The 27,621-nt window shown below is 38.8% G+C and overlaps 3 protein-coding genes across 15 annotated transcripts in view; 2 read left to right on the top strand and 1 right to left on the bottom strand.

Moving 5' to 3' along the window:
* rxraa (retinoid X receptor, alpha a) overlaps positions 1 to 5,142 on the top strand; it is a 158,218-nt gene extending 153,076 nt beyond the window's left edge. For all 7 annotated transcript variants that reach the window (XM_040000601.1, XM_040000602.1, XM_040000597.1 and 4 more), the window contains one exon: positions 359 to 5,142. In XM_040000601.1, coding sequence (XP_039856535.1) covers positions 359 to 506 — 148 coding nt within the window. In that variant the 3' untranslated portion in view covers positions 507 to 5,142. The remainder of the gene's footprint in view (positions 1 to 358) is intronic.
* Positions 5,143 to 5,201: 59 nt separating this feature from the next.
* On the bottom strand, positions 5,202 to 13,628 carry wdr5 (WD repeat domain 5). The gene is made up of 14 exons (XM_040000604.1): positions 13,453 to 13,628; positions 11,777 to 11,886; positions 11,486 to 11,594; positions 11,259 to 11,332; positions 10,942 to 11,031; positions 8,426 to 8,515; positions 8,195 to 8,278; positions 8,049 to 8,104; positions 7,737 to 7,783; positions 7,442 to 7,517; positions 7,118 to 7,151; positions 6,766 to 6,840; positions 6,524 to 6,611; positions 5,202 to 6,289 (listed from the first exon to the last, which is right to left on the bottom strand). The coding sequence occupies exons 2-14, from the start codon at positions 11,852 to 11,854 to the stop codon at positions 6,189 to 6,191; spliced, it is 1,002 nt and encodes a 333-aa protein (XP_039856538.1). The 5' UTR covers positions 11,855 to 11,886; positions 13,453 to 13,628; the 3' UTR covers positions 5,202 to 6,188.
* A 1,139-nt stretch (positions 13,629 to 14,767) lies between these two features.
* On the top strand, positions 14,768 to 22,764 carry LOC120714427 (bromodomain-containing protein 3-like). 7 transcript variants are annotated; one of them, XM_040000631.1, is made up of 10 exons: positions 14,768 to 15,186; positions 17,064 to 17,392; positions 18,557 to 18,694; positions 19,012 to 19,147; positions 19,593 to 19,843; positions 19,929 to 20,057; positions 20,153 to 20,299; positions 21,890 to 22,035; positions 22,127 to 22,401; positions 22,532 to 22,764. In XM_040000631.1, the coding sequence occupies exons 2-10, from the start codon at positions 17,198 to 17,200 to the stop codon at positions 22,642 to 22,644; spliced, it is 1,530 nt and encodes a 509-aa protein (XP_039856565.1). In that variant the 5' UTR covers positions 14,768 to 15,186; positions 17,064 to 17,197; the 3' UTR covers positions 22,645 to 22,764. The 7 variants fall into 7 exon arrangements, with proteins under 7 accessions (XP_039856565.1, XP_039856567.1, XP_039856564.1 ...); XM_040000633.1 differs by having other exon boundaries at positions 17,067 to 17,392; XM_040000632.1 differs by having other exon boundaries at positions 14,770 to 14,900.
* The last annotated feature ends 4,857 nt before the right edge of the window (positions 22,765 to 27,621 follow it).

Genomic DNA, 27,621 nt, shown 5'->3' on the forward strand with positions numbered 1-27,621 from the left:
GCAGTTTCTGGCACATCTGTGGCTTTTTCGTGGCTATTTTCAGCTTGAAAGTTTGCTGAAACCCATCTACAGCTGCATAAAAAACTATTAAAATTATTATTGTGTGATAGTTTTGCACTGAAGTTTTGCCATTTGCTCAAAACAGGTTTTTCTTAGTCTTATATTTAATGTGAGGCCTGTGTGCAAGCATCACCAGTTCTCTTAAATCATAACTTGCAGCTGGATGGATGAGCGCCTGCTTATGACAAAGTGCATATTTATGCCAAAACTAATGCCCCTGAAACTGCAAGCTTAGAAATACTTTAAAATTATTCCAGCTTTTCATCCTGTGCTAAATTCTTGTTTTGTGTTGTGACAGATTTGCTAAGCTGTTGCTGCGATTGCCTGCACTGCGCTCCATCGGTCTTAAGTGTCTAGAGCACTTGTTCTTCTTCAAGCTCATCGGCGACACGCCCATTGACACCTTCCTTATGGAGATGCTAGAAGCCCCACATCAAATGACATAATAGAGGTGAGGGGTTGAACCCTCTTTACCTCCACCCAACCCTCCTCATCAGCCTTGGATCAAGAGGGGGGCCTTTTTCCTTTTTTTTTTTTTTTAAAAAAAAAAAAAAAAAAAAAAAATCTCCAGCAAGGGACAAATCACAAGACAGCCTTGGATGGAGAACCTCCCCCTTCCTCCCTCTTTTTCTCCTCCTCCGTCCCTTCTACCCCCTCGCCTCGCTTAGATGTTTTCAAACAATGAATCCGTCACGCCCATGGGTCTGTTTTATACCTTGTAAAAAATATAAATACGAATAAGAAATATTATATATGAAAACCACGCAGCAAGACGAGTGACAACGGTGGACTGAAATGAGGACGGACAGAGGACAAAAGAAACATATTGAGCCATTGTTTTCATCATCGCTTTTCCTACACCTTGACAAGAAAAAGCTGAGATGATCAGGTTTTAACACATAAAGACAGAATTGCTCTTGCATATATATGTATGTATATACATGTGTGTGTGTGTGTGTGTATATATATATATATATATATATATATATATATACACACACACACACATATATTGAACAGTAATGATGTCATAATTGGACACTCAACGTTGTGATCGGGACAATCGTGGGCTCTTGAGAGCCTTGGGCTGTTTAGACTTGGACCTGAGCCCTCACTGTCTTTCAGGACTGAACTTAATTAAGAGGGGCGGGCTGGTTCGGGGAAATAAGTCTGCTTAAAGGAACTTGTTTGTTCCTGCCTGACTCAACTAAGCACGTCAGGTCTTGCACTAGCTGTGTTCTTTTTTTCAATGTGTGAGCTTTCTGGAGAATTCAGAGGTGGGTTAACAAGGTTGCAAGAGCTCAAAACCCTCAGGTCTCTGCCCAATTCCAACAAATACAACCATGTCTTACTCTAAACACTGTGCAACACTGGGGAGGATGTTGTGGTAGTCCACTTATCAACCCTTCAGTTCGCGTATTGCTCGACAGAGAGTTGGGAAAGTTTGTTATGTACAATCTACACACAGGACCATTCAGGCTGTTTTAAAGTACCCAACTGTAAGCTTTACAGCCCACTGGATGCTCTGAAAGGCTACCAGCACACGGAGGAACAACATATATTTTGGAAAGTAACATTTCCAACATTTGGCCTTCATCACGACAAGCTTGGATGCCTGGAAAGTTTGTGCACACTCACACTGTGGGTAAACGTCCTAGTTTTGCCAGCCTCTTAGCTCCTTATCGTCCATTCTCCACCCTCTCCACCTCGCGTTTCATGTGAATTCCAGCACACCATTTACACCTCCACACTCTGCTCAACACAGCAGGTATTAGCTTTTCAAAACACCTCATATCTACCTGTACAGAAACAGTATTGACGTTATTTTCAGTTTTCACTTTTAACGACAGCAATGCACAATTTACCTCTGCCTCCATCCTTCGGACCTTCAGTTCTTGATACCCATTTAGGATTAGACCATATACAGTATGTGAGAGATGTACTTGTTGCTGTTGCAGCAGGAGCCATTATTTGTTTGTTTGTTTGTTACTTGGCACTTAACCTCATGACCGTGGAGTCGGGTTTCTAAACAGAGAGCTGATGTCGATGTAATTGACCTCTGAGGTGGACTCTGGCCCCGACCCAATCAGGAACGCCACAATTGTTTAACACCTCAGAGGGACACACACACACACACTCGCTCTCTCTGCACTTCTCTGGACAACCAAGTGTCGTATAAGTTGAACTGAAATGTTAAATATCCATGTTTCTACATATATACATGTTGTGTATAAATATGCTTTATGCCCATATTCTGCTCCCCCCCCCCCCCCTGCTTTTCTGTAAATGCTGCAGCTGCTGCAAAACTATGCATCAATTGCATTTCCAAAGATTGTCCACAGATCTGAGATCTTTTAAAGAAATGTGTTTGTCAAATGTGGGTCCACTGCAAGTTTTTTACTGACAGGAGAAAATAATACCAAGCTTTTTGTTGTTGTTGTTTTTTAAAGATATTTAGGGGTTATTTAGCTCTGGTTTACTCACATTTGATTGAAATTAACTCAAACTTGTATTTAACCAGGCAAGTTATTAAGAGAAAACTGCTCTTTACAGCGGTGGCCTGGCAAAAAGGCAAAGCCTCTCAAGTAAATGTGGCCACTATAAGTAAGGGCTAAAACAAATTCTGACATGGTAACCCTCGATGACAAAAATCTGCCCAGAAACAGGACATATAAACACCAGCGAAAGTACTCAAACCTAAACTTTGTGATAGGTCACACTACAGCAGGTGTCACCAGGATTTTAAACAAACTCACCAAGTGTAAAAAAACCAAATTTAAAAAAAAAACACCAGCTTTGCTACTGCAGATAATAATAATACTTATGACGGTTAAAAGGATTTAAATAGGATTTTCTTTCTATATCTGCATCTTTGCTACTCTTTCATAAGCACCTTTACACTATCTGAACCTGGGAAACAAAAGAAAAAAAAAAGAAACCCGAGCACTGTGTTTTCATTACATTTTGATAAAAGTCCGATTTTTAATGGGGTCTGAGGAAATGTGTGGAGTCTTGAGAGTGTGCCCTTTGAAAATAATTTGCTTGATAGTAATGGATAAATGAAAATCTGAATTGCACTGAAAATGTAAGTAAATTAAGCGTATGAAATAAAATCCACGCTTAAAATGATAAAACAATTTTTTTTTAATCAGCTGGTGTTTCATGTATATTTCATCATATCCAGTCTCGCAGTTGGTTTATGAAAAATGAAACTCGTGGGAAGCAATCGGAGCTTAGTTTAGCTGTCAGCTACTGATGTTGAGTTTATTAGCACATTAATCAATTATAATCAAGTTTGAGGGTCATCAAGACTCCATAGATTTCTGACTCAGAAAAAAAACAAACCAGTCTGTAAAATGTCCATATGTCAGTTTTTCATCATTATTTGGTGCTAGTTTTATAATAAATAGCACGCGCTGGGAGAGAACTTGTAAATGTCATTCCACCTCTGTGAAACTGATCCCCCAGATGGCCAATGATCTCTTTTGTCTTACGATGAAAAAAATCAAAAAGTCAGTTCATACACGCTGGCTCTGAAATGTCAGATGCTATACAGCTCAAGCAGGACTGCAAGGTTTACTTTGGGTGAGGGAGAAGTTTGGGTAAGAGGAATGGGAGGGATGTAGTAGCAGTTTAAGAGCTGCGAGCTCCTTCTAGTGGAAGAGAAAGAGCGCTGCAACATAACTTGAATTTTTGTTGTCGTTGTTGTTGTTGTTTTTGTTGTTAACAAAAAGAAGGCACTTTCTAACCGCATTACTATCATCAATATTCCTTTGGCTCAGACAAAACCTCAGTATCTGTGCTTATTAAAACTGAGTAAAGTAGCAATAACGTCAAAAAGACCAATTGGCTTTGTGTTTGATTCTTATTCTCCATTTTCATTGAGGTGGCCTGAATATAACAACCTATCCATGTGACAGTATTGACTGCCAGCTTGAGCTTACAGTATTTATATTATTGAAAAAAAAAATATAGATATATATCTATATATACATACTTGTTTGTCTGTTAAATCAAAAACGTTCATACATTTTCAAAGGAAACTATTTTTAGAGGCTGATTTTCATCAAGAAAAGCAGATGATAAAACAATCCAATGCTCGTTTTCCAACCGGGTGACCCAAGTGTTAAAACGATTATTCTCCTGTTCTTTTGAGTCCGATGTCTCCTTCTACTGTGATTAGTGACAGCAGCTATCTTAAGCCATAAATCGATCTTGACAAGAAAGAAATGGTCACCTGCAAAGAATGATTACCTTCATTGAATGCTATATTTTGTTAATATGTATATGTGTATATATTTATAAATATATATATCGACAGCTCTATTCCTTAAGGATTTCCAACATTGAAAGAAGGAGACGAGTGATTCAAACCAAACGGTTTCACAGCAGGTGTTCTTCAAGCTTTTTATGGTGTTCGCCCCCCGAGGATTTGTTTGCATTTTGACCTTAACAAAAAAAATCCTGATCAACCAGCAGAATTGCAGCAGTTATAAACTCAAACCAGCTTCTCAGCAGTTTATGGGACCTTAGTAAACTATGAAAGAGAGGGGAAAATGGTTAAGATTTGAAACCCTCTGAAATGTATGTGTTGCTTAGCAATTGTATGTTCAAAAAGAAAAAAAAGTAACCAGGACAAGCTGAACATGTGACACAATCACTGCTTTCTTTGTGGCATAAACAGTAAAATGTTGTAGTTTAAAAAAAAAAAAAAAACAACACTTGGTAAAAGCTCTATTTTTGTACAAAGGTAATTTTATCCCTTGCTTATGTACTCTGTTCTTTCCCTTCTCACTGTGGGCTGTTATGTACATTGTGGAAAAGCTTATTTGATGGCAAGAGATAATTTTCAGATTGAAAATGTAAGACAGGAGTAATAGTAAGCTTTGGCACTTTGGTAACTGTGTCGCTTTTACTTTGCCATGTTTTAACCTGTCGCTGCAAGATGGGAGTATCTTCTTTCATTATATTTTGTCTATTTTTAAGAAAATGGAATTTTGTCATCTGTTCTTCGTGGGTTGTTCTCTGATGTTCTTCGTTCATGGACAGGAAAAAAAAGGTTATTAAAAAATTTTAAGTGAGCGTTTCCAGTTGATTTGTGTTAGAAGGTGTACAGAAATAAAACTGTCAACGACTAGGGGTGAAACATACAAAAACTGTTTTTATTCAGATGTGAATTACAGCTGTCAGATGCGAACATATTTTACATAGAATCCAGGTTAACTACAGGAAAAGCAGCCTGCTGGCTTCATGTGCAGAACTATCAGCTAGTCAAGCAGAGAACAAAAACACAAAGACAGCTAAAGTAATCAAACTGCAACACGTGGCGTTGTTGTATGTACAAATACTGGAACACAATAACTGCATTTGGTCACTGTTGTGAACTGTCAAGTGTTAGTAAGTACTTCTTTTTAAAGGTCATTCAGGGTCATTTTGATTTTTGTAGCAAATCTTGAAGAATTTTAAACATTCTCAATGTTTGCACTTGTGTCAAATTCTGGTTTGTTGCCCTAAAAAAATGTTTTTTAAAATATCTTGTTAGGGCATAAAGCACTCACTTAAGATCCGAAGTCCTTGAGTATTAAGTAGTTGTCCTCAGGTATACCGTCACCTCTTTACTTTAAAGTCACTGATTGTAAATGGTACTACTGAGTTACACAAAGGCAGAAAATAAAATACCACGAAGGACCAAATAACCATTATATTCATTGTACAAGACTAGAATCGTGCTTGTGAAGACTGTTATGAGGCAGTGACATCGAGGTTAATGCAGTGTTTAAAAAAAATAAAATACTGAAGCACCAGAATATTGCTGCAAAGTAAAACGAGGGAGAGAAAAAAAAAAAAAACAATCACAAATTTCCATAATGAGACATCGAAATCTGGCACATGCTTTGATGAGGGGATAACGTCCGCTGCAGAACTGTGTGTGGATGATGTGTCTGGTTTGGTTCTCCTGGCTGAATGTCATGACATTTCATGGAGTTTAATTTCATTCTTCCAATCCAGCAGGAGCTCTCTGTTAGAAAACAAAAGTCCTCCTGTCTTACAATAAAATGTAGGAAAATTATATATATATATATAAAAAAACAAAAGGAACACAAGTGGCCCAAAAGATCCAAAATGGCTTAGCAGTCGCTTTTCCATAGCTTGATGGTTTTGTCGTTTTCTAAAGCCGCAGATGCGATGATGTTCTCTGTGGGGTGGCAGGCAGTCGAAATGACAACATCTGAAAAAAGTACAGGAAGAAAATTTAAAGAATGACAAATTAAAAGAACAGATTGCACCAGAACACAATATTTAAAACACAGCTGCAAATTTCTGTCGTAAAAATGAGCTGCGCCTTCAAATATTTAATTAAATAAATGCAAAGTGATTCTAAAAGACAACTAACTCTGACTTTTAGTCGCCATACAAAAATGCTATTCTATCTGCGTTTTCAGTCACAGTGCATCTGCAGTACCTGTGTGGCCCTGGAGTTTCTGCACAATCTCCTTCGTCTGCAGGTTCCAGATATAAACCATGTTGTCTTCTGAGCCCGACACGATCCACTGCAAAAGAGCAGCGGCACTTAGGCTCAGAGTTATGTTTGCACACATAAGTGATTTCAAAAGGACCATTTTGTAATTTTAAAGTAACACTGAAACTCAAAGCACCAATAAAAACAAAATATAAACATTCATTTTCTCAAAGAAATGATCTTACCTTCCCGCCAGTGACAGAGAAATTTGCAAATATGCAGTACTTCTCATTTTTATGGCCCGTGTATGTCTTCAAGCACTGAAATGTTAGAAAAACAGAAGTTATTTGTATGTGTTATACAATCAAAAATGACAAAACTGTAAAATCTGCAGTTTTATTCATTACTAAACAAACATTTCACATCTTAAAGCAAAATAAAATGCCATCATTACTGAGGCTAGGACACTACTGGGAATGTGCATCTATGATTTAAAATTTCTGAACTCTTAATACATAAACACTGACAAATAAAAGCAGTTAGAATAAAAGAACGGAATGATAATCAAGGCTTTCAACAGCTTTCAAAGGCAATTACCTTTCCTTTGCTGTAGTCCCACAGCTTCAGCGTGCTAAAAGAAATACAAAAGGAAGTTTAAAATCGACAGTCAAATAAACAGACAGCAGCTCACTGTGATGTTGTGCTGCCTCCTGCTGGTGAAATCCAAGTAGTGCTTGTGAAAAACGGTCCAGCTCCTTAAGAAGTCAATTCAGATTTAGTTATATAGCACCAAATCACAACATCATTCACCTCAAGGCGCTTTACAGTGAGAGGTCCCAACAATCGAGCACCCCCCCGATTAGCAAGCGTCATGCGATAGTGTGAAGGAAAGCCACAAAACTGAGCAACGTCTATACTCACTTATCCAGTGTAGCAGCCAGGATGTATTTCCCATTGGGGGAAAACTTTACAAACGACACAGGAGGGTTGTCGTCATCTAAGAAACACAAAAAACAAGAACGCATTGATCACAAAGACACGTTTAAAAAAACAAAACAAAACTGAAAAAACTCAAAGCTTCAACCTGATTGCATTTTTCATGCCTCAATACAAAACTAATTAGATTTGCTGTCACTAATCAATCGTTTAATTAGCACATTCTGCAACAAATCACATCAAACGAGAAAAATTGGAACACGTGTGTGACTGATCTTACCTATCAGTGTCTTTAAACACTGCCCTGATGCTGTGTCCCAGATTCGACTGTGAATGAAAGATAACACAATTGACTGAGAGACATTTCCGTGTAAAAAATAAATAAATAAAAAAATCTCACACCGGATGACTAGAAAGTCATCCACATCAGCTACAATGTGATGATAAGGGATTCTTTTTAGCTCGAGCACAGAGCAAATATGCCAGACATGGAGCATTTCCAGTTCTTATCAAAGGCAAGCTTGTTCTTTTAAAAAGCACCCATGTTCCCTGAACTGTGGCCAGAGAGTCTCAGGAGGATCCAAGTACTCACCAAAGGCCATCGTAGCTACTGGACACGATCAGAGAGCCGTCTCTGTTGAAGTGAACCTGCAAGCCGAGGCAGACCATCATGCCTTTAATACAGTGTTAATATTAAAGCCAGAGCATTTGTCTAATTAATTATAAAAATAAACTTACAGCAGAGACTGGATCAGAATGAGCTGGCAGCGTTTTCAGACATTTCCCAGTCTTCACGTCCCATATCCTTACACTCTCATCGAACTAGAAACGGAAGTGAAAAAAATAATCATTTTTTGGAAAACCACTCAGAAACTGCTTCTAATGCTCAAAGTGAGAGCTTTCGCAAAGGTCTAACATCTGCTTTCCATTTAGGTAGGACTTGTTTCTTGCCAAGAGCTTGGTACTCACCGATCCTGACACAATAAGATTGGACTGGGGGTTGAAGTTGCAGCAGAAGACGTAGTTGCTGTGACCTTTCAGAGTTTTTAAGCACTTCCCCTGGATTAGAGAGAAAATTGGTCGAAATGTCACATTTCTCACCCACACTGAAAAACCCAGGACCATCTTCAACTAAACCACACTACAAGTGCAGCTTTAAATGTAATACAATTTTAACATCAGCAGAAACCACTGATATGAACCTAAGAGTCTACATGGATTTCATTTTCATACTTCATAAAAGTGTAATGATAAGAGACACAGCAGCGATGTAGACAGAGCCTTACCAAATCACTATCTCCCCTTTTTAACAGCAGTACACCGCATTTCCAACACACTGAGATTCTATTACAAGTCGTACTCCCAAACAAAGCCTTCTCATTTACATATTTTTCTGACTCTATTATCAGAAAATAAGCCCATATAAAATAACCCATTAATACATTTTAATCAGCAACTTCCAAGCCATTTCTAATCTGCCGCTCTGCTAAGATCCGAATTTGATAAACCCAACATCATCTGACAAAAGCAGCACATGACTTCAGCTAAATTTACAAAGAAATTCAGAAGCAAATCTAACTAAGTAAGCATGTCATAATGTCTCTGAACTTCTCTGAAAAGAGCATGTGATATCTTCTCCCAGTAACAGAATGAGAATGTGCAGGTAGAGTAAATAAAGGGGAGATTGCCCACAAGTTAACCAATCACAGATTGCACTGTTCTCTCAGACAGGAATAGTAAGTCCAGCCAAATGATCATGAGATGATCTTTTGCAGTATAAGGGCCTGAATAACAAGCCTCCCCATAGATTTAGTTGAACTCATGCATTCAAGCAGTCAACAAATATTCTCAACATTGTGAAAATGAAATCAGTATTTTTAGCAGTACCAGCAATACTGCATAATATCTGTGTCATAGTCAGAACAGGCTGTCAGCCTGGGGTGCAGCTCTCACAGATCCAGGCTTAAGACCAAGCTGGCGATGTGGGGAGAGAGCAGTGGATGACTCAGCCTACTGCACAGGACTGGACAAAGATCAGCTGAGTATTTTAAAGTACAATGTGTTTATAATATTCAGCTTACAGTATTATACAAAAGTCTTGAGCCAGCCCTTGTTTCTTTATACTGTGCTAAGAAAATGGGAAATGGGGAGCAGTAAACTGTGCAATCATAAATGGAAATACAATACAAAGTAAAAACAATTCTGATGAGCATGAAAGCCAATTCAGCACATCCTGCACTCTCTTAGGAAAGCATTCTTGTAATTTCTTTAAGTAGTCTTCAAGACTATTTCTGCAGGCTTCCTGGAGGACATTCTATGCTTCTCTTTGGATGTTGGCTGCCCTTTGTTCTGTTCTGTCAAAATGATCCTGCACTGCTTCAATAATGTCCGAGCTCTGGGGAGGGCATTTTATGATGAGGCTTCAGCAAACAGTAGATCAACTGAAGGGCCAGGTGCATTTCTCAGAGTCTGTTTCAGGACTCTGTTTCAGATATTTTCATATTTAATCTGTCATAGATAATTTTAAGGCCTGCCACTTCTTTTGCCCTTTACTTGTCCTGTTTCCTTTTTTGTAAAGGACACGCTGTACACCATGCTGAGATATGCCAAGTCTTCAGCTAATAGTTCTAGGGGAAATCACCTGGTTGGTACAAAAATATTATTTCATCCCATCAAACTTATATTTGGCATTTCTCAGATTCAACAAAAGAAATGGGCACATATTAGCAGCTTTCGTGGCAGGCTCTTAGTAAAAAATAAATAAATAGAGATAAAATTTAAAATTGTTTCTTTTCCAAAGTTGTCTGTTAAATATAAGAAAAAAAAGTTCATCCTTTGAGTTACGTGGCTTTAAAAAAACAAAAACCATTCTTCCTAAAATGGTCAGGAACTAGGCCTGGACTGAAAATGAGTGAAAAAGCATCCTATGAAGGTCATTCAAAGAAAATTTTGAATGACCTTCAGAAAGCCTAAAAACACAAGACCTTTTTAAAAATTACATGAACATCTCACTCCAAATATGGGATGGCTCAAGAGTTTTGCATAGGACTGTATATTTTTCCTTAATAATGTTTTTTAGATGTTCCAACTCTTTTGTGCTGTGCACATTTCATTTATGTAAAAAAGTGACAATCAATTACCTACATGAGCTAACCTAATAGTTGTAGTTAGTGCCTCTACACTTCAGTTGCCACGCTGATACCTGCCACTCACTCATCCAAGATCATACTCATAATTGTGCCACAGCTAATCATGCTTTTTCTTACTTATCTTTATGATTCTTCTAGAAAGAAGATCCCATGCCAGATAACATCACTAGACTACCTACTGCTGGATAGCTAAAATAAAAATAACCAAAACTGTTGGTCAAATATTCTATGATGGTAATATACCTGTGCAGCTTGCTAAAATGTATGCGCAGCAAACAGAGTTTAGTATTATATCACACATTTCAGCAGAATCATTTAAATAATCTCCCATCTTACCGAGCTGACGTCCCAAATCTTCAGGGTTTTGTCGTCTGATGCAGATACCAGGAGGTTGGAGTCAGAGGACCAGGCCACATCAGATATACCCTGCAGATTCATGGGAACTGATCAGGACTTGAAGCTCTGAGAACAGCTAGCATGGGGCCAATGTAAGAACTAATGGAACCGTGGCTTGGCTCTTAGTAACGACTCCAAACATCTGATCCCAATTGACTAAACATCAAGGATGCTACAGTTGCTCTACATTAGTCCAGCCAATAAAAAACAAAACCATTAACACAGCAGGAGTATAGCTAAGAATTAGTCAAACTCACAAGTTTGTGTCCAGATATGGTTTTCTCAAACTTGCCGTCATACGCGCCCCAGATTTTGATCAGTTTATCAGCAGCTGTAAAGACAGAATGAACACGCACTCAGCATAGGTTAAAAAAACAACACATCATCAATCTTAAAACTCAACAAGAAGCTGCAATGATTTATTGATAATTATTAAGTCGTGAAAAAAAAAAAAAAAGTAGTTCCAGCAGTGATTTTTACTCACATGAGCTGGCGAGCCATTCTCCACTTGGACTGAATTTGACAGAGGACACAGCTTTGGTGTGGCCCGCTAATGTGAACTTCAGGCTGTAGTTTGGCTTTGCAGGTGCCGACTGTGAGTGAAAAGGAAATACAACATTTAACAACTCTTGGCTGAGATGTGACAAATATACTAACATTCATCTAAGTCTATATTAAACAAAATACATTCTCTTACAAATCCTAACTATGGCTATTTCCTGGCCCTAAAAGGCTACAGCTGGAACAGAATAGCGATAGTCCCAAAAATTCAAACCTTGCTTTGGCTGGCAGATGCTGACGGCGCTACTGGAGGTTTTGTGTCAGTCTCTGGTTTCTTATCTTCAGTTGCCATGGTGAAGAAATTAGCATCTACTGTGTACTATCCTAAAGCAGAGGAAAAAATAAATACCATAAAATATTCTTTATGCTTCTGGTGCTGATCAGTATACCAGTTATAAATACCAATGAACAGATATAACAGCGAGCCTCAGTAACTTTTCAAGAGGTTTGCATAAACAATATCACTGACAGCCTGGATAGTATGATTACATTTTTCAAACTGTCTCTTTCACGCTCAGACACTTGGTGACTGACAAACAACTGGTTTAAAATAAGTTTAGACAAATTAAACTTGCCTTTCAAAACAAAAACTCAAAAATACTAAAGCCGCTTTTTGAAGTGATAACAACATGATTGTATTTATATTTATACTACTACTGTGTAAATGCCTGTGAATGTTTATGCCTAAAATAAAATAAGACATACTATAAAATTCCTTTGCTATTAAAATGACCATTCAACATATGTTTCTAGCTGTTTTTTCATTGAACTTTTTTCAAACCAACTATTTTATGCACCCAATAAATCTTACATGTTTGAAAAAACTATTCTTAGTTTCTGATAGGTTTTCAAGCAGCAGATACACTGGCACACTCGAAATTTCTTCAGAAATTTTCTAGTTTGTGTTTATTTATTTATTTATATGATGACTATGCAATTTTTTTCTAGTCTCTAAAATCCTGATATTAAAGTTAGTCAATGTAGACATATATACACACACATATATATATATATATATATATATATATATATATATATATATATGTATATATTTTTTTTTTTTTTTTTTTTTTAATTTTTTTTTTAAATGGTCATAACTCCCTGCACTGACTGCAACATTCACTGACAGTCAAGTTAAAACGAATTTTAGACTGAATATAGTCGATATTTAGTCTGATAGTGGTATTAAAATGCAATGAAAGGGCAAACCTCTTTCTCCATCTCACATGATAACAATGGTATATATTGCATAATGACAAAAATGCACAAAGTATATACGAAACCACCTTGCCGTTTAGCTCACGAAGTTTCCTTTTAGTTTTATGCCCCTCATGTGAGCTGCAGTTTTTGCTAAACGCCGCATGTACCCCAGTTGGTACAGGCTACAGCTATTTTCTCTTGTTCGTCTTGCTGCTTTCTCATTTAGCTCCAAGTTTAGCCATTTAAGCTAGCTTTAGCTAGCTAGCATTGCATTACTTCGTTGTGGCTACTTAAAACCACCAAACAGAAACGCAAATGCATTCAGCTAAGACTAGATGGCATCTGTTTGCAATATATTAACATGAATTCGCGTTTAAATAGAACAAACGTGCGAGAAAGGAGAATATCAAACAAAGGGCGATACGGACTCCCTTGGTTGGAAAATTCAACTCTTGACTAAGATCGTATTTGAACGACAGCTAGCCACGCTGTTATATCACTATTCAGATGTTTAACCGTCAACGATAACGCCACTTTAAAACTGGAGGTTTTATATAGACGCTAAAGGTTATTTGATGATGCAGCCGCCGCTGCTCGAAATGCACTGGTGCTGTTGACAAACTGGCTGAGGTACCATGGAGGGGCCCTCCATTCACACAATGAGGATTCAGTCATAAAGACGGTACTCACAGATTAATGGAGCTTCACGGTCCGATTGTTACTCCTGGTAAACACTGTAAAGGATAAAAAAAAACCCACCATGTATGTGTATTCAGACGATCATGGAGAACGTATACAGCAAGTGACTTGCTCTTGGATGATTGCCTGTAGGGAAAGAGAAGCGGGGAATGTGGTGTGCTGTGGCTTTGCGCATGCGTGTTACGCTCTTCTTCTTCTTTGGTTTTCACGGCGGGACGCAAACCAACGTGTTTACGCGCATACTGCCACAATCCATTAAACAGAGAGTTTTGCATGTCATTCATTATTATATCTTCCATTTTTATAAAACATTTTAATAACAACTGTTGATAAAGACGTTTAGAGAAGGTCAGGATGAGTTCCATTGTTTCTAGAGAATATATGGGGCATATGATTGGGTACAAGAGATGAAATGCGGCAAAGAAATATCTTAAGGTGGTGCAGAACATCTAGGAGGACAACAAGACAGTGGTGTGGTGTGCAATAGGAGTGACAGATGGGTTTGAAGGAGGGGTGGGATTATATCAGGGATTGGCTCCAAACCACTTCTTATTTGCAGTGGTAATGGACAGGTTGACTGATAAGGTCAGTGGACTATGATGTACAGAGAGTAGGGAGCAGGTGGAAAAGAGGAAAGGTGTAGGTATGAGCATTTAAGTCCGTTTGAAGCAAGACATATTAAATATGTGTGAATGAGAAGGAAACACATGTAACATTGAAAATCCAAAGAATAAAGGTAGTGAAGGTGGATGAGTTTAAATGGGAGTTTAAATCAGTGCACAAGAGAGGTGAAGAGGAGTGTGCAGGCAATGGTGGAGATGAACATGAGAAGGATAGCAGCACAAGTCAAAGGGAAGGTTTAGAAGATCATAAAGAGACCTGCTATGATGTATGGTTTGGAGATGGTGGCGCTCATAGGAAGACAGGAGGTTGAGCTGGATATGGCAGATGTGAAGATGCTGAGATTTTCATTCTGAATTACCAGAATGAACAAGATTAGAAATGAGTACCTGAGAGCAAGGTTGATCAGCTTGAAGACAGTTGAACAGTGTGTAGAGAAGGGGTAGTGGATATACTGGACAAAGGATGTTGGAGATGGAGTTGCCAAGCTGGAGAAAAAGAGGAAGACCTCAGAAGAGGTTCATGGATGTAGTGAAGGAGGACATGCGGGGTTGGTGTGGCAGAGGAGGAAGCTAGACGCAGGGTGAGGTGGAGGCTGATGATCCACTGTGGCGACACCTAAAGGGAGCAGCCGGAAGAAGAAGAAAAATCAACGCTCTCCTCTCTCGGGACCGTTACACTTTCGGTCATTTTGGTTTTATTCTCGACACCCTCCGACACAGCAGGCGGCGGTATACGCTGTTAACTTTGGCTAAAAAATTGGTCACCGAAGCTTTCGACGAAGGGGAGCTTGTTACTTGAAGCCATGCTCGCAGCAGGTTTGTGTGGACGTTTTCAGCTGGTCTAAGTGCAGCCAGGAGTTACCGTATCGCGACTTTTTTTTCCTCTGTTTGGCCTTCGGTGCGGCGCGAACGGTCTTAAATAGAAACTAGCATTTTAAAGTACCTTCATAAGAAGAAAAAACGAGTTGGTAAACACTCGTGACTCTCCCGTCATCCCCTGCGAAACAAGTTATGTGGTACATGTATGTGTTGCCGTTATCTGAAGGTAATTGCGAGCGTTCAGGTAACAGCGACTGGCGTCCCTATGAAAACTTTGTAAGTGGTAAGTTAACCGCGGCAGAGCGAGGCCCAACTGTAATACACAAACCCCAGTAGGCACTGCACAAGATACTGTGGTGTTTTTTTTATTGCCCATTTGCAGTGACGACTTAAATCTGTCTCTCAATGCGCCCATATAGGTTTACCTTAACCTGCTAGCCAAATGAAGCTAACGTGCTGAACGTGACTGGTTAGTGTTCCCAAGAGCTGGCCTCCTGATTATTTAACTCTGTCGTGCTCATTTAAAACTTGACAATCCGATTCTTCCTTCTTACTCCGTTAAGTTAGCATTATATTAGTTGACTTGTATTTAATGGTATGATATTACATGTGCTAGGTTGAGATTTATACCGCGTCTGAGATCATGCAGACTCTCACTGCCTTCTCCAGTGGCGATGTTTAGTAAAATGAGCAAATGAAATAAAATTAGATTTGAAGAAACATTTGATCTGGAATAAAGGAAAATAGATTTAAATGTTAAAATAGATAAACAGTAATATCACCTCACTAAAACTTAAAGTTAAATACATGAAATGCATTTAGTCTTCCCCAGTTTGGTTTTATTTATTGAGAAAAGGATGCGTTCACAATAATGTGTTTGTCTTGAAATATAATGTGTTAACTTAGACCAACAAAATATAATAATATTTGAAGAATAAAGTTTTGTAAGCTATTTAAAAACTAAACTGAAATGAACAAAGCCTCCCTCGAAATTAATTGAAATGCATTAGAACTGCAAATAAAACTGAAATAAGAAAAAATCTAAATCACCTGCTCCTTTCTGCTGCTCCCTTTAAGGGTCGCCACAATGGGTCATCTCCCTTCATTTCACCCTATCTGTAGCACCCTCCTCTGTCACACTAACACTCTCCATGTTCTCCTTCACTACATCTAAGAATCTCTTCTCTTGTCTTTCTCTTTTCTTCATACCTAGCAGCTCCATCTTTATCATCCTTTGTAGCAACCTCAATCTAAGCTGACCCTTTCATGTACTCATTTTTAATCTTGCCCATTCTAGTCAGGCCTAATAAAAATCTTAGATCTTCACCTTTAACAGCTCCAGCTCGCCCTCCCACCTTTTTGTTAGTGCTCCAAACCATACTTCATAGCCCATCTCGCTCCCATCCTCTAAACCTTCGCTTTCACTTTTGCTGCTGTCCTCCTGTCACAAATCACCCGTGACACTCATCTCCACTCACTTCGCCCTGTCTTCACTTTCTTCTTCACCTCTCACCTCTTGATTCCTCTTCCATCCAATGCATACCTCCATCTCTCCACCTTCTCTAAATATTAAAATTGGAATAATTGCAGGCAGATTCCTAGACAGCTAAATAAACATAGCTGATTCCAACACCATCAGTGAAACAGCCTCTTAAATTTTGTCAGTGTATTTGCCAAGAAAACATTTCTCAGTTCGCTTGCCCACTAAACCTTTACACACCCTCCGTGTCTTCTGCTCATCTGAAGCCGGGTTGCAGTATTCAGACATCCTTCTCCCCAGCCACTCTTTCCAGTTCCCCATGGGGGTCCCAAGGCATTCCCAGGTCGGATGAGATGTATAATCTCTCCAGCAGGTTCTGGTTCTACCCCAGGGTCTCCTCCCTGTTAGGTATGCCCAGGAGGCATTCTAACTGGATGCCTGAAATACCTCAATTGCCTCCTTTCAGCATGCAAGGAAAGAGCCTTTATACAGTCACGTGCAGATTGTTTTACATAATAATACAGTAAAATGAATGTGATAAGCTTCAAAAGGTATGAGATATAGTCTGTTTTTGAAACTATATCAATGGTGTAAAGTAATCAGTCGCTTCCTCTTTTTATAGTGTTATATTTAATATTTGGAGAACCACATGATCATAACAGTCTATTCTTTTATGTCAGCAGGCCACATTGTGTGGTTTGACGACTCCCCAGCCTGCTTCATGCATAGTTTTCAGAGTGTGTGACAAGCTGTCAGGTGAACACTACATGACTTACAGAAGATAACAGAACCCAGAAGAATTTGTGCAGCCGTCATGTCCACAGACACCAACCAGGACCCCCCTCAGCTTGTTAATCCCCCACCTCCCGAGGTGACCAATCCCAGCAAGCAAGGCCGGAAGACCAACCAGCTGCAGTATATGCAGAACATAGTGATCAAATCCCTGTGGCGGCACCAGTTCGCCTGGCCTTTTTACCAGCCTGTCGATGCAGTTGCTCTTGGACTGCCAGTGAGTAGTTTGCACATGTTCAGCTGACAGGGTTACAGTGCATCAAGTCATTTTTATGGGTTTTTCACAAATCATGGTACAAAAATGACTTCAGCCTCAGGATTGCAGGGCTTTTCTTCAGTTAGTTGCACAAGTAAGTCATAGTTTTGCTCATAATGAAAATATTTTTTAATTCCACAATGTCCCCATTCTTTATGCAAAAGTGATGTTAAGTGGGCATTATGTTGTATTATATGATCTATTTAGCCATTGTTGTTAAATATAAATTTACTGGTAGCTGCCAGCAGTTTTACACATATACACACACACATACATACACATACATACACACACACACACACACACACATATATATATATATATATATATATATATATATATATATATATATATGTGTGTGTGTGTATTTATTTATTTTAGTTTTCAGATACGCTAACTTGCTTTGTGTTCCTGGGTCTGTCTGTTCTCTTCTGAAACTACTAGATCTTTTCGTTTTTTTTATTCTCTCACTGTTAATATAATGTCTAAGATATTTTTTTGTTTTTCCTCCCTTTTATTTTGTTCCTAATTCTCACGCACAACCTACATACCACAGTGAGTATAGAGATAATGGAATGCAGTGTCACTCTGTCTTGCATCTTATCCTAGTTTTAGCCATACTTCAGTAAGAAATGACTCGAAAACCTGCCGACATATCCTTGATCTTAAATTTTAATACATCAGCAAGAATGTGTATGAAGTGTAACTAATTTATTTACCGAATTTAGTGCTGAATCTAAAAATGCAAACAGTTAAAAAAAAAAAATCATATATTGATGTTAATTCCAGCCCGATTATCTGACTCACTTCAGACAGTGCAAAAAAGCTAATCTTGGTGATTTTAAGTTGGTCGCGATTTAGCCACCTCCATTTTTGCCTTAAGTTCCAAACACTATTAAGTAGTCTGAATGATGCCGCTTGACTCTGTCTTAATAAAGTAATTAACATTTAGTTAATATCAAGTTTTATAGAAAAAGATTAATTAAATTAAGATCCAACATGAATAAACTGGAAATTGTGCAGTGTCATTGTTCCCCATTAATCAAACTTTGGCAGAGCCTCAGTGTGGGGCAGCGCAAAATGTAATGCTATATTCATCTGACATCAACTCTTTCTCTTAACCAGGACTATCATAAAATAATAACATTGCCCATGGACATGGGAACCATTAAGAAACGACTAGAGAACAACTATTATTGGAGTGCGAGTGAATGCCTGGAAGACTTCAACACCATGTTTACCAACTGCTACATATACAATAAGGTGAGGAGCTTTGTGATTGCAAATTCCTTCCATTGTTCCCTTACAGATACTAAGCGTGTCTTCACACTGGGCAATATATGCCATGCCGGAGAATGTTTGAGCAAGAGTCGAGTTTTGTATACTGGGCCTGGATGCAGTTAATTTGGCTTTCGGCGTTGATCGCCAACATTTTCTCAGAACGGCATTCACTGTGAAAATTCCTTATTAAACTAATTACCAATTCTCTAAGGCATGCAAGAGGACAATATGTCACCATGTCCAAAATTGGTGTAGTTGAGCTACAAAATGCAATAAACCATTCCCTCTGTCCTCTTCAGCCTACAGACGATATTGTCCTGATGGCACTCGCCTTGGAAAAGATTTACTTGCAAAAAGTTGCCCATATGCCTCAGAATGAAGTGGAGATTGTTCCTCATGCTGCCAAAGGGAAGGGCAAAAAAAGTAGCACTCCAGGTAACTCACTTAAAAGAACTTGTAACACTGACTACTTATTAGTAGTAAACTAGTACTTTGATGTTCGGTCGCAAGAATTCAGCAGACTGCATAGGCTAGCACATGGAGTGTGTCACTGATGAGATGCTGAACACCTTGTATGTAAAGCAATAACCAAATATGAGATCAGAGGGTGCAGGCGTTCATGGAGAGTGATGGGTTTTACCGTTACTCTCCAAAATCCTGGCAATCCAGACTTTCAGTTTCACAGCTATGTGTGCTTCTTATCCACTTATTAAAAGTCTAAAGTTTTAATAAGGTTATAGATTGGTTTTAGCAGCATTTTCGCTTTAATTAATTTACATCTTTAAAAACTCTAAGCTAATGAAGGAAATAGGGCAGATAAGAGAGAGAAAAAGGTTTGTTTAAATGAACTAATTGTAACAATTAATTTAATTATTTTTAGAAAGCAGGAAGAGGCGTGAGAGCTCAAGCCGTGCCAAGAGCGACTTTGAAGAGGAGTCATCACAACAAAACACTGAACCCTGTGGCCTTAGTGAACAGCTGAAGTACTGCAAGCATATCCTGAAGGAAATGCTCTCTAAGAAACATTCTGCCTACGCCTGGCCTTTTTACAAGCCTGTAGACGCAGAAGCTCTGCAGCTACACGATTATCATGACATCATCAAGTACCCCATGGATCTCAGCACGGTTAAAGTATGTTTGCTTATATGCCTTTATACATGCATTTGCTTTGTGCCTTGATACACATGCTTTATTTGGTTACCTTTTTTATTTTCAGAAAAAGGTGGATGCAGGAGAGTACCAGGATGCACAAGCGTTTGCTGCAGATGTTAGGTTAATTTTTTCTAACTGCTACAAATACAATCCTGCACATCATGATGTTGTTATTAAGGCCAGAAAACTTCAGGTGGGTTTGGAATTTATAGAATATTATTATTAAAAATGGGTGGGAGGGGGAAAGTTTTGGTTGTTCTGCTTTCTATTTCACTCTGTTTGCTTCAGGGAGTTTTCGAGCAAAGTTTTGCAAAGATGCCAGACGAACACGTGGAAGTGACCTCACAAGCAGGTGGCAGTTTGGAGAAACCAGAGTCTGCAGAGGAGCGTGCCACCCGACTTGCTGAGTTGCAAGAACAGGTGGGTGCAGATCAGGTGGGTTGCTGCACAGATGTTTGCCTCATGTATTATTACTAGGTGCTATGAAAAAGTTGTGCAACGCACAGCAAAACAAAGCTCATATCTGATTTAAGTTTGTCCACTGTGCACAAGGAAGTAGTCTCCTTGGATAGCTCAGCACCATTTCCAGAGCTGCTTCTACTTTTAGATTTTCCTTTGTGATCTAGTGCACATCAGTGTGCAATCTCCTTCACCCCACCACGACTATAACCCTTACATTGCATTTTATTTTGAGTAATTAAATGCTTTAGAGAGCAAAATGGCAAGCTGGGCTGGCAATACACTTGCCTTTTTGATCCACAGTTCAAGTCATTTGTGCCAAATATACCACCTTCACGGCTCGCTCTCATTCTGAAAACTGCGGTCTGGTTTCTCAGCCAAAAGTTGCTGTGTGTTCAACTTTCCAAGGTCTGCTGGAAGGCTACTTCCAGGGAGCATGGGTGTTAACTAGGGATGGGTACCGGTGTCCGGTGCCATGATGGCACCGGTTCTGACATAAACGGTAGTAACCAGACCGAAAAGCAGCGCACATTTCGGTGCTTTATTTCGGTGCTTTTTTTTCCTGAGCTGTGATACACTTCTAGCCAATCATTTTACGTTTCCGAGGATAGTAGTACGTACGTTTTTTTAGAGCAGAGCTACAGATTAAAAATGTCCAAGGCGAAGCGGTCAAAAGTCTGGCTGTACTTCACAGCAAAATATGCAAACTCAGCAGCCTGCAACAAGTGCTTTAAGCTGATACTGTGATACTGTCAAAGGAGGTAACACCTCGAATCCGATGAAACACCTGGCGATGCATAGCGTTTTTTTTAAAAAGCCGAGAAATGCGCCGTATTTGATAGCTTGCTGCGAGACCTCACACCGAGCACATCAACTGCGGGTGGGTTGCCTGTTATCGGACCCGGAGTTAGCAACATCCCCCAAAAACACGAAGAGGAGAGTCCTGGCTCCTAGCCCTGCCAGTGTAGCAGAAATGATGACGGATGATGATGGCAGCAGCAGCCGTTCTTCTCTGCGTGAGTAGCTTAATGTTGTTCAGGTGCAATTTACGTTGAGTAGGCTAACCACGTTATTACATTAATGCATGTAAGGTGAACTAGCAAACATCATCATAGCTACATGCAGCTGTCTTCTTGTTTGATGGCAGATACTCCCTTCACCCTGGCCAAAAAGGCTAAAATGACCAAAGAAAAAGAGGGAAACAGCTGAACATGAGAGGTTTTGGACAAAGTTTGTGTTTTTTCCATTGTTTAAGCACTGCTTCCAGCCAAGAGTGATACCATATATGCCCCACAGCTGCAGAAAAGGCTAACATTGTTATCTTTTTACAAAAAACAGCTGAACATGAGAGGTTTTTGGACCAAGTTTGTGTTCTCCATTCTTTAAGCACCGGTTTGAGCACCGTTTAAGCACCGGCACCATTTCAAAAGTACCGATTTGGCACCGGTATCGGATAAAACCTAAACGATACCCATCCCTAGTGTTAACTGTGTATTGAACCTTCCTACTGATTCATCATTCTCAGGAATACAAGACTTCTAATTTTTGTGGCACTTTTCTTCCCAGCTTAAAGCCGTTCATGGACAGCTTGCTGCTCTGTCTGAATCCCCTGTGAGTAAACCAAAGAAGAAAAAAGAAAAGGACAAAAAAGACAACAGTCGACAAAATGTTGGAGTATTGAATTCCAGATGTACATCAAATTCCTGTGCTAGGTATGATGTTTTGTTTAGCTCATGAACTTTTTTTTTTATTTTGTGGTATTACTTTTTAACAGAGATTTTCACTGCTTTGTCTTTTTGATAGATATTCATCGAAAGGGAGCAATGAATGGGAGTCAGAGGATGAATCTTTGCCAATGACTTACGTTGAAAAGCACCAGCTAAGCCTGGACATTAACCGGTTACCTGGCATGAAACTGGGCCACGTGGTGCACATCATTCAGAGCCGGGAGCCCTCGGTGTGCAACACCAACCCAGATGAAATCGAGATTGACTTTGAGACGCTAAAGCCATCCACTCTGCGCGCTCTGGAGCAATATGTCAAGTCATGTCTCTGTAAGAAGTTTAAGAAATTTCAAAGTAAGTACCAAGCACAGGCTCACTTGAATTCATTTGACATTAAGGCACAAGTCACCCATAGATTTTCCCTGCTATCACTATCTGTAGCATTTAATCAATGATGTTGCCTCTTTTACTCCCCTTCATCCAGAGAAAAGCCGTCAAACTCCATCTCATCGCACCAGCAGCAGCAGCAGCAGCAGTTCTTCAGATTCTGCCAACACCAGCTTCACTGACTCTAGCACAGAAGACAGTGACTCATGATTACTGTATTGATTTTATTTATTTTTGCTATTATGACCAAAAGACATTTCGTCAAATATATTAAACCTCTCTATTTTGTTACCTGTTCGTTATGTTTAAAATAAAAATTCCTATTGAAAATGTTTGTACTGTTTTTTTGAATAACGATCTCTCTGGTGTTTATCAGACTCTAAATCTGCAACAGAGCCGGATGGCATTCTGCTTGGGTAAGAGTAGATTTCATTACATCAGTTTCAGATGATAACGTCTTTGATTGACCATTATCCCATTTTTTTTACATTTATTTTTTTCTTTGCTGATTTGGAAATACTTCAATTTATATTACTAATATTAAGTGCTGTAACTAAATTGTTTCTTAACCATTTATTGACCAAGATTTATACATGGCGTGGTGGACTTATTTTGGCTGTCAAATGAAACACAGTAACCATTTGAATTTTCTTAAAAGCCCCCAAAATGGTTGAGAAGTACAGTAATGTGAGTGCACATGGTAACATCTAGGCAGATATCCCCATAAAGCTCTTCTACTCTTCTTTATGAAATCACTGGAATTTTGTCTTTTCAGCACAAACGGTAATGGAGTTATGATCATTTAAAAGTGCCTGTAAAAAATAGGCCCACCAGCGGGCCCATGGTAAATAAAGGGCTAATTTAGCACTAAATGCATTTAGGTGTACCATGCAAGAATAATGCACGTTACATAAGACTGATGAATTATCAGGTCTCAACAGTTTTCTTATTTTTATTCTGTATGAAGATGAAATTGAGCAGCAGAGGCCAGGAACATTATGAAACACTGCAGTTTGCTTTGGGGAACAGTCCAAACAGTGGGAATGTAATTTCCCATGAACAAATCACACCATAAAAAATGCTTTCCAGAAACCTTAATAACAAATTTGAGATTTTCATGATGGCAAAAAGATGTAATGGAGAGTTGATTGCGTGGAATATGAACAGTGCTTGTTGTTGCATACTGTTTTGTTTTCAAATTCCATTCCTGTAGTAACTATTTTGTTTTTTTATATATTTCTTTGTTCTATATAAACTAAAAATCAGAATACCTGAAAATAACACCTGTCTGCTTCCTGATATTGTCTTTCTTTTAATATTAGACAAAGTTCACCAGAGTAAAAGCAAAATTCAGTTTTTAAATTGTGAATGTATTTATTAAGGAAAAAAAATCGATCCAAACCTACCTGGAAAAAGTATTTGCACGTAACATCAAGTTGTGCCACCCTTGGCAGCAAGAACTGCAGTTAAGCATTTCTGCTAACTGGCGATGAGTGTGTAACACCACTGTGGAGGAATTTTAGTTCAGTCACGTTGGAGTTTTTGCAAGCATAAATGACCTGTTTAATGTAATACCAAAGCAACTCAGTCAAATTTAAGTCCAAAGTTGGACTAAGCCACTTGAAAATCTTTTTTTTTTTTATTGAGCCAGTCAGAGGTGGATTGTTCTATTGTGTAACCCAGGTGCACTGAAGGGAACAAACAGAAGGCTGGACGTTCTCCCTCTGGATTTTGTGGTAGAAACATAAATTCTGCTCTCTATAAATTACAGCAAACTGTCCAGATCCTGAAGCAGCAAAGAAGCTGCAGACTATCACACTACCTCTACCACGTTTGAGTTTGTGTTTGTAGTTCTTTTTATAAAATGCTGTTAGTTTCACACCAGATTAACAAATAGTTGCACTTTGGTGTTGTCTATCCACAGAATAATTTCCCCAGAGTCTTGGTGATCGAAATGTGTTTTGGCAATTGTAAAGCGAGCCTTTGTGTTCTTTTTGTTCAGCAGGGGTTTTCATCTTGGAACTCTCTCCCATTAATGCCATTTTTGCCCAGTCTCTTTCTTACTGAATCATGAACACTGACTTTAATTGAAGCAAGTGAGGTCTGCAGTTCTGTGATACTCTTTAGGCCTCCTGTCTGACTCAGGAGGTAGCGCAGGTTACCTACTAACTAAAAAGTTGGTGGGACTATATAAGAACCAGTCTATTTACCATTTCTGGAAAGGTTCACTACTGTTCCAAGTTTTCCTTATTTGTGGATAAAGGCTCTCATTGAGGTTCACTGGGGTCCCAAAACGTCAGTGGCATCAGTGTTTTGCTTGAGCATTGCATCTTGGCTTTTTTTCTGTCTCCTGGGTTCTTGAGGTTTTTTTTCCCACAAAAAAAAAAAAATCTTACAAAGCTTTAAAAAAACCCCTTCAGAGTGGATGGGAAATGCTTATAACATTGTCAGGAAACAGCTAACAGCGAAAGAAAGCTGCCTAAAACATTAGCTCTACTTCCATCTGACCGTCCAGCTGCTTTGCAAAACTGGCACAAGCCCAGTGCTGCCCGCTTTGAACAGCTGGTGCTTGCACCAGATTACACTCATCAAATCTCAGTGCAACTTTCAACATACATCAGAATGACAGCATATATGGAGTTGGGAAGGTTTGTGTGAGATGTCTGTGGGAGCAAAGAAAAGCTTACTGGCAGAAAAAAAATGTGCAAAGTATACCTGTGGCTCAGTTATTGAACTCACCAGTAGATGGCCATCATGTGCCATCTTAATCTTTATTCTTTTTTTTTTCTTGCTTTTGATTTTACAGTGTTAGTCTGTTTCCTATGCATTACTTTTTTTTCATCATTCGTCAGTACAGTTTGCCATTTCATACAAGAACGTTTATCTGATTTGTAAAAATCAGAAACCCACTAAAATGATTTAAAAGAATGCAGATCCCTTTTTGTAAAAAAAAAAAAAAAAAAAGTTACGTTCTTCAGTTGTGTACTAGTGCTGGAGAGGTTTGTGAGGCCATTCATCATTTACCCTTTTCTTTTTTTCTCTCTCTCTGCCACACCAGCCTGCTCTCCTTGCAGTGTGCATGTTGCTGGGTGATGTGATCTTTGTGACCTGCATTCCTGTCATGCCACATGCAGCAGCCCTCAGCAACCTCAGGGCATGATTGATCAATGCCACAGCTCCAGTGACAACTAGTCATTTCTGCCACTTCTGGCCATCACTCAGTGCATGAATATAGTGTTAAGAAGACCACACACGTGCATCTCTACAAACACATCGCACAGTTCGTTTGATTAATGGTTGTCTTGTTTTCTTTTTTTCTTTCCCTACCCTTCTTCTTTTATCACCTTGTAGAAAACCCAGTAGAAATTAATACAAGTGAATGATTGTGGTTTCATGTCAATGTCAGTTTGAATGAACTTTACAGATTGAGCTTCATATGCATCCACTTTTGTTTGGTAAACGATTTATGCTAATGTGACATATACCATAATTGCAAATTAGCAGATGATGTTCTTATACTGTGAGCCTCTTTTTTGTAATATATCTTCAATTTGTAACAAACTTTATGATTCTAGTTAATCTATTCAAAACCATTACTTACCCAGCAAAATATTTTGCCGAGCATGATATTTTTGCAGTACTGCACTGCATTAAACTCACACGCCATGTATTATCTTGCACTATATCGTTGTCCTTTCTATCATGATAAGCATGATGGTGCTAAGGTTCACGTGCCTTACTCGAAGGTACTCCAGTAGCACCTGTGCAAGGAGAAGGCCTGTTCTGTCATTACACAGACGTCAAGCTTGTTTGTGGCATTTTTAGATTACTGCAACTTTAGCTAGCACATGCATCCACTTTATGATTTTTTTTATATCCTGCATGTGCTTTTCTTAAATGTTATGTTGTGAAATGCATGGGGAACACCACACAAAAAAGAAAAAGCCATAACTGGATGTTCCATTAGGTTTCACTGAAATGTGCTGACCTTTATTTATCTGTCTGGATGGGATTTTAGATATGTTATTTTCTTCTATCTCTGTAAAAGATCACATATTGCCATAAGTGAACTTTAAGAAGTAAAACTGAAAAAATCCTCCAAAATTAAGTCATTTTTTCTTCTTCTCAGAATCAATCCCAGGACTCCATTTGTCTTGCTTTTTTTCTCTCTCTCAGGAATTTGAGAGAGCATAGCAACACTATCCTCCACATAAAAAATGCCCTGCTTAAAGATTTATAGGCCATATTTTAGGCCGATGGAACTGTTCAAACAGTCCTTAAAGGTTAAGTGATCTCATGGCTCAGAACCCAAAGGCCAAACTCAAAGACCATTTGTGCGTCACAGAATTAATTTTACAAAGGATATTTTCAGCGTCCAGTTTTGTTGCTCATATATTTTTATATAGACTGTGTTGCATACAAGATTACAAAGCTTTGTCTGAGCCAAGTAAGATGGGGGGCAAACTACTAAATGCAGATCTGGTATAATGGTATCGTGTGAAGCAAAGTGTTTCACATTAACACTCAGTCTTATATTTTTTTCTGCTGATGCTTCTTGCAGATAGGAAGTACATCAAAGAAAGTGCTTTTAAGATCAGAAAACCACAAAGTATGAAATCTCCAAATGTCCACTGAGTACATATATTTGCTCTTTAGAAAGGATAGCGGGTTTTAAAGAGGGCAGCAGAACCTCATCTTTACAGAACCTTTTCTTGCTCCAAAAAGGCACAGTACTACTGAGGCTTATCCTCCACATAGTCCATCTTGCCTGCCTTTCCATATCAGTGCAAAGTCTGCAACCAGAAGGAGATATTTCTCTATGTAGTTGTGAAAGATGTTCAATTAATTCACTATTAATCAAACACTGATGTCTCAAGCAGGATAGCTGTTCCCTTGGGGATGGCAAAACTTGTGATGCATTATTTTATTAGAAATGCGGTCTGCACATACACTGTATATAGAAGATGTAGAAGAATGTGTGCCTTGAGCTCATATATCCTGTTGCAAAAGAGCCTTTCCACTCATTTGATCTAGCAAAAAGATATTTGATCTATACATGATGTGTTCCTGAAGTTCACAGTTGTGGTCAGAAGCTTACTTACACTCATCATGGGCATGAATGTCATTGTAATTTTGGATTTTTAACGGATTCTTAACTGTTCTTTATCCATGGCGGAATAGCTGTAC

Source organism: Simochromis diagramma, unplaced genomic scaffold (genome assembly GCF_900408965.1).
Source record: "Simochromis diagramma unplaced genomic scaffold, fSimDia1.1 OVJJ01000596.1, whole genome shotgun sequence".
NCBI lineage: Eukaryota > Metazoa > Chordata > Actinopteri > Cichliformes > Cichlidae > Simochromis > Simochromis diagramma.